The sequence below is a fragment of the Anomaloglossus baeobatrachus genome, chromosome 3 (genome assembly GCF_048569485.1).
Source record: "Anomaloglossus baeobatrachus isolate aAnoBae1 chromosome 3, aAnoBae1.hap1, whole genome shotgun sequence".
Taxonomy (NCBI): Eukaryota; Metazoa; Chordata; class Amphibia; order Anura; family Aromobatidae; genus Anomaloglossus; species Anomaloglossus baeobatrachus.
This window is the reverse complement of record NC_134355.1, coordinates 362340103-362352640: the sequence shown is the minus strand read 5'-3', so window position 1 is coordinate 362352640 and position 12538 is coordinate 362340103. Positions and strand designations below refer to the sequence as shown.

The 12538-nt window shown below is 44.2% G+C and overlaps 1 protein-coding gene across 1 annotated transcript in view; it reads right to left on the bottom strand.

The window, feature by feature from the left end:
• LOC142295294 (gamma-aminobutyric acid receptor subunit rho-1-like) overlaps window positions 1-12538 on the bottom strand; it is a 321792-nt gene that overhangs the window by 154818 nt on the left and 154436 nt on the right. Inside the window, exon 3 of the mRNA XM_075338408.1 lies at window positions 924-1030. Coding sequence (XP_075194523.1) covers window positions 924-1030 — 107 coding nt within the window. The remainder of the gene's footprint in view (window positions 1-923; window positions 1031-12538) is intronic.

Genomic DNA, 12538 nt, shown 5'->3' with positions numbered 1-12538 from the left:
CATCGTGCTACATCCCCCATGCTGCGCACTCCCCATCGTGCTACATCCCCCATGCTGCGCACCTCATCGTGCTACATCCCCCATGCTGCGCACCCCCCATCGTGCTACATCCCCCATGCTATAATAGTTCTCCTATTATACTCAGAGAGGAGTATAATAGGAGGACTGTAATAGGAGGAGTAGTCCTGGGGGGAGAGGAGTATAATGCCGGCTCCCTGCACATGTGTACCGGGAGCCGGTGTACACTGGTAACTATGATACACATCGGGTAACTAAGGGACCTTAGTTACCCGATCTGTATAATGGTTACCAGCGTTCACGGGCTCCGTCAAGATCCCAGCATCGCAAGGTTATGTCTGGCGCTGCTGGGATCGTGACGGAGCCGGTGTACACTGGTAACTATGATACACATCGGGTAACCAAGGGACCTTAGTTACCCGATGTGTATAATGGTTACCAGCGTTCACGGGCTCCGTCAAGATCCCAGCATCGCAAGGTTATGTCTGGCGCTGCTGGGATCGTGACGGAGCCGGTGTAGAAGCAAGCGATATCCCAGGATGTTGTGAGTGTGTGGATGTGATGTGTGAGGTGTGTGTGAGAGTGAGTGTGATCTGATGTGTGTGTACTCACCTGGGAGTCGGAGCTCCGTGTCAGTTGGGCCAGAGCGAGCGTGCATTGCGTGAGGGGGGCGGGGCCTGCAGAGAGCCGGGGCGAGAGGCCAATCCGTGGGGGGGGGGGCGGGGCCATGGCGAGCCCAGCGGCCAATCAGCTTTGTGTCACTGTAAGGACACAATTTTGGAGCATGACAGACAGACAGACAGACAGACAGAATAAGGCAATTATATATATAGATTTGTGCAGTCATAGACCCAATATGCAGAAAGAAATGTACAATAGCGTACATAGCAAGATATGAAACATACCCCCAAAGCCAGGTCTCATGGTGAAGTCGTGATCGTCTATTCGAAGAAGCTGTTCAGACTTTGTGAGTGGTGATTTTGTTATATCCGGACTTCTTTTTATAACTGGGCTGTTTAAAAATACACAATGAGTTAACACTAATTTTACCTTATCCAGTATTCAGATACTTTATTTGTTAACATTTCAGAACATTGTCCTTAAAAGGGTTTTTCAATTACTATTTGACTCTCTTTCATATGTCCTAACTCTTCATAAGAATCACTTTTCTGATATACAGTACTTTGATGACTTGCGTTGCTTCTATGAGCATATCTCTTTGTGGGTCAAATTACCCTTTATTGTAATATAGCCACTGGTTTCTGCTTTATTACTACCTACCTGGGCATGGAGGCAGGACTACCTGTTACTGCATGGCATGTGCCTTAGCATGCATCCTCAGATCACAATCTTCATTATCCTCAGCACAGATACTTCCAATGCTTTGGAGCGTTGGCCCTTCAGCTGACAAGCATGGCGATATGATTTTTAATGGCATGAAGCACATTGCAGTGATATATCAGCTGCAGGGACCAGCACTCCAAGGTATTGGCAGTCAATCTACACCATGCGTCACCAAGCTCAGATCAGGACTCATTACCCAATGCTTGTATCCTACTGATGCTTCGGAGCACCCGCCGCTATAGCGGACAAGAGTTGTGATATGCTAGCCAATGACATGCAACATAGCGTAGAAAGTAGTGCTTGTAGCTGAAGAGACAACGCTTAAAGGCATCAGTAGCACCTGTGCTGAGGAGGAGAGTGAAGTCTATGATATGAGCATGGGTGCTCACACTCCTGACAATCGTTAAAGGCAGCTCTGCCCCCATCAGTGATGTGCTCTTCTCATTTAGGTCCAATTCCTGTTCCCAGATAGGAAGCAGTGACTATACGACAACAAAAGGTTATTTGACCCACACACATAAGCTCATAGAAGCAGTACAGGGGATAAAAGTATATTACTAATAAGATCATTAGGAAGAGTTAGGATATATGAATTGGGGTCAATAGTAGTAAATGTTTATCTATTCCAAACATCATTATGAACATGCAGAAACTTACACTCCTCAACAATAAAACTGTAACATCAAGAAGGAAAGGTCGTGAAATTAAGAAAATCACAGGATCCATAGACAAGTTAATGACATGCAAATGATGAAAACATTGATACAAAATGTAAAAACAAATTCTCAGTATGAGCTCCACGGGCAGAAAAATATGCACTTACTCGCCTTGGCATTGTTATCAGTGAGGTTATTTGGGGAATATTCTGCTACACTGAATTTACTTGGACATGCAAATGATCAAAATTCACTTTTCACAGCTCCATTTACAAATGTCTATCACTGATACCCTAGATGTGCAAATCCATGTAACTCAGAGCTGTTACTATGTCTAGAAGGAAGGATAGAGGGATTCGGACACCGTTGATTATGGCACATCTTATGTGTGCCGCCCCCGTGCCAGCAGCCAGTGCTGCTCGGATCCGGATCTATGGTACGGCTCGAGGGGTTCTCCGGACCCGGGGGGTTACGCGGACACTCCGAATAAAGGGGACGTATTTATACGGGGTTGTTTGCAAAATGTCTGTGACGCCACCCATGGTGTGTGGTGATATGTAGCACCACCGCTGCAGTTGTGGAACTCCCGGGGTGATGGTCTGGCAGTTGGATGTTAACCCCTCCGTGGGTAGGGATGGATGTCTCGGGGCCCAGTGTCTCTATGCTGAGGAGGGTGATTGCAGGGGCCAGCGCACCCAGCCGGGCCGGGGATGTTACTCATCCCTGAATAAAGTACACAAGTCTTGTGGTAAACCAAGGTGATGGTGGCCAGCTGCCGCAGACGGGTGTATCCGATCCCACACCCGGGCTGGTAGTCAAAGTCTCTCTCCTCTGCACGCAGTGTTTTGTAGGTAGGACTTCCCGGTTTGAATCATAGGAGTCCACTCCCGGTCCTTTAGTTGGGAGCCGTGCCCGTCTGACGCTGACCCTTGGGATCTACGGGCCCTGGCGGTTGCCCTATCCCTCTCTGTGGGTGGTTGTCTAATTTTTGGGACTTAGGTTGGGACAGGACCTAAAATCCCTCCCTCAATTGGTTAATTAGCTAGGCCGTCGGTGCCAGTCCTGGCTTCAGGGTCCAAGTACCCCCTCTGTGCACACGGTTTCCGGGTCTGTTCTCCGGTGTCGGTACCGGTGGGCTCCAACCCTGTCCCGGCCCACCTTGGATCCCTGGCAGCCGTCTTCCCGTCTCCTGCAGACTCTGGCTACCGTCTGCCACCTAGCCAAGGTGTCAGGGCTCCGACCCTGGCACCTGTCAGCTTGGAACCTCCACTCAATCCCTCACTCTATCTCAATCTGACTGTTTTCCCATCCCGGGCTCTCCAGACCCCTAGGTAGGCGTTCCCTATCTGCCTGGTCCCGCTCACTAGTGTGCCTGTCCTTCCCTGAGGGGGGTGACTAGGCTTTCAGGTCGGCTGCATAAACCCTATGAGGGCTAGGTGTTCTGTGGGGGCCTATATGTGTATCTACCTGGTTTTCCATGGCGCTACATTTGCTCACACCTTAATCTCAGGATTAGGACCAGTGTGATGTTCCCTCGGAAATTCCTCTTAACGGCGTTACCTACATGGTCTTCAGACGAATCTCCAGCTATCATTGCATCCAAAACAAATCAGAACTTATTGCTGAAGATTGTAGACATCCATTCAAGTCTGCATTGCCTTCTAGTTTTGCACCATAAAAACCTTTAAGTGCGGTGACATGAGGTCAATGGAACACCTTCATCAGTGATCCTACTTCAAGGGTTATGGTTTGAAGTGTAATGTATCATAGTGCACTAGAATGGAGACTAGAGGGGTCAAGCTAACAGATGAGCATTGAATTGATTTGAATAAAGAAGAAAAGAATCCGGCTTGTTAACGTTCAAGGTGTTTTTTATTTTCCATATTGGTGCACTATACAACATGCACTGAAACATAAATAGCGTGGTCTCAATGCATCTTAATTGCAACAGCAATCTTAGGGGCACTTTGCACACTATGACATCGCAGGTGCAATGTCGGCGGGGTCATGTCGAAAGTGACGCACTTCCAGTGTCGCACTCGACATCGTAGTGTGTAAATCCTAGATGACACGATTAACGAGCGCAAAATCGTCATAATCGTATCATCGGTGTAGTGTCTGGGAATTCCATAATTACGCGACTGCGACAGGTACGATGTTGTTCCTCGTTCCTGCGGCAGCACACATCGCTATGTGTGAAGCTGCAAGAGCGAGGAACATCTCCTACCTGCATCCTGCAGCTCACGCCGGCTATGCGGAAGGACAGAGGTGGGCGGGATGTTTACGTCCCGCTCATCTCCGCCCCTCCGCTTCTATTGGCCGCCTGCCGTGTGACATCGCTATGACGCTGCACGACCCGCCCCCTTAATAAGGAGGCGGGTCGCCGGCCAGATTGACGTCGCAGGGCAGGTGAGTCCATGTGAAGCTGCCGTAGCGATAATGTTCGCTATGGCTGCTATCACAAGATATCGCTGCTGCGACGGGGGCGGGGACTATCGTGCTCGGCATCGCAAGCATCGGCTTGCGATGTCGTTGTGTGCAAAGTGCCCCTTAGTCATGATGCTGTATGAGCTAAACCGAACAGGATTTTAAATGTCCAATAATTAGTTAAGCACACCAGTGTGCTAATTAATTAATTAGCTAAATCTGTCAGCTCAAAGGAAACTCATGTCGACAACAAATGTGAACGATTAAATATATGCAAAGTTTAAGTGATTGCTCCAATCCACCTATCCCTTCAACCACCTTTTTTAAGTGACAGATTCTAGTCCCCATAGACTTATATAGGGACCGGCATCTGGCCAGATATCCTGGATCAATTCTGAGCCGGAACCATTTTTTGCTTTAAAAAAAATACGGTTAGACTCACTGATCTCAGTGAGTCCGCAAATCTCTACTAAGACAGGGAAAAACGCAACACAGCTTTCACACACACATGTTCTCTGAATAGCCTCCTGGACCACAGCTGACAGGTTCCCTCTGTAGGCAAGCTAAGCAGAAACTATCATTGGGGTTTACCTGGGCTAGGAGGGAAGTCTTTATTGCAGATTAGCAATAGAGAACAGCTGTTTATAGCTTTCATTCAGAGTTGAGGAGGCCAAAGGATCTACTTAACCCTAACAGCGCTGGATAAAGGAGAATCTGCACAGCCAGCAGTATTAACCCGAGAAAGTTTGTATGAAGCCCTGCACTGCGGTCTCCTAACACCAGAAATAGGAGAGATCACTCATAGTCATGCTACTCTCGTGACACCCATGGACATACAGGGCCCTGATATATGCTCATAGATATACACAGGCTCTGCCACATGCCCCTACATGATTCTGCTACATACTTACAGACATACATGGCTATGCTACATGCCCATAGACATACACGGCTCTGCTACATGCCCATGGACACACATGGCTCTCCTACATGCCCATAGACATACATGACTCTGGTACACTCCCATAGACATACACTGCTACATTCCGACATACACAGCTCTCTGTGAGCGCCCGGGCCCCCTGCCTTGCTTCTGCTCTCCAGGCCCCATATACCACTAAGGGCGGTAACGACCTAATGGCAGCCCTGCTGTGACGTACTGAAGCAGAGCATTATCTCCTCCTTCTGGAAACTGAGCTGCAGGGCACTATTCCAACCTAACGACCCCAAACACACTCCAAGACATCCACTACCTTGCTAAAGAAACTGAGGGTAAAGTGATATACCTAAACTCTACTGATTATAAATAAAGAAGACACACAGGAGAAAGGGTTGCATTTTCGTCACAATATATATGATAGTAGGAGTATAGATCCCTTATATAATGCAACCATTGACTACATATCCATACTGGACAAATCGCATATTAAATTGTGAAAAAGGGAGAGAAGAAACGATCAACCGTCCATAAGGTGAAAAAGAATTCTTTATTGACCAGTGCTGAGTGGACACACAGATAAAATATTAAAACACCAAACAAGGACCAGCCGGCAAAAAATAGTCACAGTATGTACCAATTGCCAGACCTTGGACAAGCATTAAATAACAAATAGTAATATATACATCGGCATACATGTAGATTTATGATACGCATAGCCACATATATATCACACACCACATATATATCACAAATGTAGCGTTATAATGCTAGCCCGTATCAAAAACAATAGTACCATCAAAAGTCGAGCATACATGGTGTGCTTGGTCATATATATCGTGGATACAGTACTACAGTATTAGCCAATATTGCAGATACTACTGCCTTCAAAGGTCTGGCACAAGTCACGTGGATAAGACTATAATTATGCACGCCACTGTGAAGTGAGGGCAAGGAATTGTATATATATCTTCATCACTAGATGGGGGAGTACAGAAGGGATGATGGCATAAGTCCCATGAAAACAGATTGGCCCAAACTGGCTCAATAGAGCCCGTCACATAGAACGAGGATAGCGGTGAACGATATATATACATATATATAAGCCCAGGACGGCAAATAGTTTACTGCATATATAGCAGGGTGAAGGGTGATTGAGCCGAAGGACACGTGGTAAGCTCCGTTGCCGCTTTGTGCATATATTGGTATCAGCTACCGCTATCCCTGGGTAAGCTGATCCTTCGGCTCAATCACCCTTCACCCTGCTATATATGCAGTAAACTATTTGCCGTCCTGGGCTTATATATATGTATATATATCGTTCACCGCTATCCTCGTTCTATGTGACGGGCTCTATTGAGCCAGTTTGGGCCAATCTGTTTTCATGGGACTTATGCCATCATCCCTTCTGTACTCCCCCATCTAGTGATGAAGATATATATACAATTCCTTGCCCTCACTTCACAGTGGCGTGCATAATTATAGTCTTATCCACGTGACTTGTGCCAAACCTTTGAAGGCAGTAGTATCTGCAATATTGGCTAATACTGTAGTACTGTATCCACGATATATATGACCAAGCACACCATGTATGCTCGACTTTTGATGGTACTATTGTTTTTGATACGGGCTAGCATTATAACGCTACATTTGTGATATATATGTGGTGTGTGATATATATGTGGCTATGCGTATCATATATCTACATGTATGCCGATGTATATATTACTATTTGTTATTTAATGCTTGTCCAAGGTCTGGCAATTGGTACATACTGTGACTATTTTTTGCCGGCTGGTCCTTGTTTGGTGTTTTAATATTTTATCTGTGTGTCCACTCAGCACTGGTCAATAAAGAATTCTTTTTCACCTTATGGACAGTTGATCGTTTCTTCTCTCCCTTTTTCTAAACTCTACTGAGCATCAATAGGGCATCCTGAAAAAGAAGGTGGAGGGGCACAAGGCCTCTAACATGCACCAGCTTTGTGATGTCATTGAGGAGTGGAAAAGGATTCCAGTGGCTCTTGTGAAGCTCTAGTGAACTCTGTGCCCAACAGAGTTAAGGCAGTGCATGAAAAAATGGTAGCCACACAAAATATTGACACGGCACAATTTGACCATTTTCACTTAAGGGTGTTGTCACAGATGTGTCATTGCCTGTCACAGAGGTATCATGGCCAGCTGACAATCCAGTGGCAGTGAGTGCTAGAAGATCACAGAGATTGGCAGCACGTTCCCTGTTTCTGCAGCAGGTGGACTCTATGACCCTGGAGAACTGTCAGTTCCTTTCAGTTGCTCTCCTCTGATTTCCTTTATTAATCTCACCCCTGAGTGTGGTTTATAGTTTGCTCCTTTCTGAGATTTCTAAAGGTTGTCTCTTGTTGCGCCACAGACTACTATGGTGAGTGACTATGCCTCAGATAAGTGTTTGTCTTCTGCTATCTACCAGGGCTCTAGTGATAGCAGCTGTTTTTCCCCTGTATTGTTTCCTTGTGTTTTCTGTAAGATGATGACCAGCCTCATTGTGAATGGTCACATAAGTGGTGTGATCCTGGAAGCGTTTTCTAGTACTTTTAGTGCCACAAAGGTTTGTTGTAGTATTCACAGGGCCAGGATCACAGATGGCTGGGAGAGATGGGTGGCACTGACCATCCACATACCCTGCCCATCGGTGTGTCTGACAGGTCACATGATACATGTAAAATGGAGTCAATGTATGTTTGACATGAGGAGAGTTTGCAGCCAGTATGAGAAGTGCTGTAGGAAGGAGCTTTTGGGAGAAGTCCCATGTAGACACTGGTAGGAATCAGTGTCTCTAGGCTGCCATACCTCCCGTGCGGGTGTACCGAGGACTATACGGACCAGAAATCCGGGTGTCTGAGGAGCATCCTCTAAGAGAGGAAAAGAGGCTGCTGGACCCAGGATATAGGTGAGGAAGCCTCTCCAAAGGGACCACCTGAGAGAGGGTTTGCTTCAGCTGACTAGGGTCAGTGGGATACTCCTGAGGAAAGTGGTATCCAAACTTTTGCGGTTGTACCACGAGTGTTACGGCCTATCATCCGTGTGTGAGATGTACTAATAGTACAGTTTGTGAAGGGTATTTAATAAACTGCTGGACTTTTTAAATTATTTGTGTTCCTGTGCTACCTCACTTCGCAGCAAAGTGAGTGAACCCCGTCACATTATTAAGTGAACTCTCTCACTTCCTATAAAGTTAGTAGTGTTGACTAACGCTCGTACTCACATCCCTACTTAAGGCCTATTTGCCAGTTGAAGACAGGGCCACAGGTATCCAGCTTGGTGACAAGTAAGGTACCTGTATAGGGTTGGTGAGGGTGAGCTGCAGGTTGTTATCAGGGGTCACTGCTTCCCCCTTTTCCTAGCTATAAGGCATTCCTTCCCCCTTCCTGTGTTATCCTGTATGGCTTGTATAGCCACTCTCCCCATGTCGTGACTGGTGTACTTACTTTGGTTCCCAGCAGTTTTGACAGTAGCCTGATAATGACCACAGACAGTAATACTATGTCCTAAGGGGTCATAGTCTAATCCCCCCGGCTGTTGCCGGCGGTGATCCGTGCACATGTCAACTGATTTGTACAGCTGACGTATGCCTTGCAGGCACGAGTGGATTCGCGCTCCGCCCATCCTTTTTAACCCCTTAAATGGTGCTGTCAAAATATGTCAGAGCCATTTAAATCCCGGCCGCGGTAAATCTCTACTCACTGGGATCCATTGGCATCGCAGTGACGTGATCACTGTGAGCCGATGGTTGTCATGGTAGCACAGGGTCATGTGATAACTCCTGTACCTCACATGACTCGCTTCCTTTTTCGCCCGGTAGGGAAACTAGTAAAATAAAATAAAAAAAAGTAAAAAAAAAAGTTTTAAAAATTTAAACAAAACAAACCAAAACCTAAAAGTTCAAATCCCCCCCTTTTGCTCCATTGAAAATTAAAGGGTTGAAAAATATAAAAAAATACACATTATTGGTATCGCCGCGTTCAGAAATGCCCGATCCATCAAAATATAAAATCAATTAATCTAATCAGTAAATGGGGTAGTGGCATAAAAAATCCAAATGCCAAAATTATGTTTTTTGGTCTCCACAAATTTTGCGCAAAATGCAATATCAGGCGATTAAAATGTAGCATCTGTGTAGAAATGGTACTGTTAAAAACGTCATCTCAATATGCAAAAAATAAGCCATCACTAAGCCATAGATACAGAAAATTAGAACTCTGCGGAAAATGGCGCAAGATGTGCGACACTTTTTTTGGACAAACTTCTGATTTTTTTAGATAAAAGTAAACCTATACATGTTTGGTGTTTATGAACTCGCACCGACCTGAGGCATCACAATGACACATCAGTTTTTACCATATAGTGAACACCGTGAATAAAATATCTCAAAAACAATTGTGTAATTGCACTTTTTTTGCAATTTTGGATTTTTTTGCCGTTTTCCAGTACACTATATGGTAAAACGTATGGTTTCATTTAAAAGTACAACTCGTCCCACATAAAACAAGCCCTGATATAGCAAGATTCATGGGAAAATAAAAAAGTTACAGCTCTTGGAAGAAAAGGAAAAATTATCCGGGGCTGAAGGGGTTAGTGGCGGTGAGTTGAGTTATTTAAAGGGCGCACCAAATTTACACTGTTGTACATGTCAGGGGTGTATTCACTTTTATGATATACTGTATACAACTTGTACTACAATTAATTTAAGTATTAATGTTTTAGGTTTTATGTGTAGCAGCTGAGGTTAATGTATAGTCTTTGAAGACATGATTGCAACATTTACATTTGCTATGGCCACATTTAAAAAAACATTTTGTGTGACTATCTTTCCCATGAGGACTAAAAGATAGAATTAATTTGATAGTTGGTGTCCTTCTAGCTACAAAATTTAAAGGTGTTTGAATAGTATTTAAATGTTTCTCTTGAAATACCAGAATAAATGTATGAATAATTTAAATCAAATCTGTCCTAAGCCATCTATATGAGCATGTAGAACGGTGAATACACTGACATCTTGAGATCTGCAATCCGATGTCTTATTTCAGATAAATCCATGGTCTTTTAATATGTAAATAAGCTGTTAAGATACAGTGCCTTGTGAAAGTATTCGACCCCCCCCTTTGAATTTTTTAACCTTTTCCCACATTTCAGGCTTCATTGAGGATCTTTGAATGATCCAATGTTGTCCTAAATGACTGATGATAAATATAATCCACCTGTGTGTAATCAAGTCTCCGTATAAATGCACCTGCTCTGTAATATTCTCAGTGTTCTGTTTAAAGCACAGAGAGCATCATGAAGACCAAGGAGCACAACAGGCAGGTCCGTGACACTGTTGTGGAAAAGTTTAAAGCCGGATTTGGTTACAAATTTTTTTTCTAAGAATTTAAACATCCCAAGAAGCACTGTGCAAGCGATCATATTGAGTGGCAAGAAGAAAGCCATTTCTCAAAGATATCCATAAAAGTGTTGTTTACAGTTTGCCACATGCCACCTGGGAGACACACCAAACATGTGGAAGAAGGTGCTCTGGTCAGATGAAACCAAAATCGAACTTTTTGGGTAAAGTGCCAAATGATATGTTTGGTGTAAAAGCAACACAGCTCATCACCCTGAACACACCATCCCCACTGTCAAACATGGTGGTGGCAGCATCATGGTTTGGGCCTGCTTTTCTTCAGCAGGGACAGGTAAGATGGTTAAAATTGATGGGAAGATGGATGGAGCCAAATGTAGGACCATTCTTGAAGAAAACCTGTTGGAGTCTGCAAAAGACCCAAGACTGGGATGGAGATTTGTCTTTCAACAAGACAATGATCCCAAACATAAAGCAAAATCTACAATGGAATGATTCACAAATAAACGTATCCAGGTGTTAGAATGGCCAAGTCAAAGTCCAGACCTGAATCCAGTCGAGAATCTGCGGAAAGAGCTGAAAACTGCTGTCACAAACGCTCTCCATCCAACCTCACTGAGCTAGAGCTATTTGCAAAGGAAGAATGGGCAAGAATTTCAGTCTCTCGATGTACAAAACTGATAGAGACATACCCCAAGCGACTTGCAGCTGTAATCACAGCAAAAGGTTTCGCTACAAAGTATTAAATTAAAAGGGGACGAATAATATTGCATGGCCAACTTTTCAGTTTTTTAATTTTTACAAAATTTTAAAATAAGCAATAAATTTCGTTTAACTTCACAATTATGTCCCACTTGTTGTTGATTCTTCACCATAACATTAACATTTTTTAACTTTATGTTTGAAGCCTGAAATGTGAGAAATGGTTAAAAATTTCAAGGGGGCCAAATACTTTCGCAAGGCACTGTATATGAACCGGACACAGATCTCCCTGAGAATATGCCTCCAGAGCTTATTTTAAATTAAAGGAGGCCTTATCAGTGTGAAATGACTTACAGTCGGCTCTCCTGATCTACATGTCTCCCACTGGTAATACCCCCTTTAATTAATTTTTAATACCCCTAAAATTAGCTCTGGAGGCAGATTCCCTGGAAGATTTGTGTCTGGCCCATAAATCTTAACTACTTATTTACATATTAAGAAAAACATGGATTTCTCAATGAATAAGACATCAGATCGCAGATCTCAAGGTATCATTTTATTTAACTTACTAAGATCTGCATGCCCATTTACACTTGTGCACAAAAACTTCGGCCACAACTGCCAGGAAAATTGTTCGGGAGGCAAAGGAAAACCCACAAATAACATCAGCTGAAATACAGGACTCACTGAAAGCTAGCGGTGTGGCTATTTCAAGATGCACAATAATTACAATAAGGAGGCACTTGAAAAAAAATGAGCTGCATGGTCAAGTCACCAGAAGAAAGCCATTACTGTGCAAATGCCACAAAGTATCTCACCTACAATACACCGAACAGCACAGAGGCAAGCCTCAAACTTCTGGAACAAGCTAATTTTGAGTGATGAGACCAAAATCGAACTTTTTGGCCACAACCATAAACGTTACTTTTGGAGAGGTGTCAACAAGGCCTATGATGACTGGAACACCATTCCTACTGTAAAGCATGCAGGTGGATCGCTGATGATGTGGGGATATGTGAGGTTCAAAGGCACAGGAAACTTGGCAAAAGTTGAAGGAAACATGAATGCAGCACGTTAT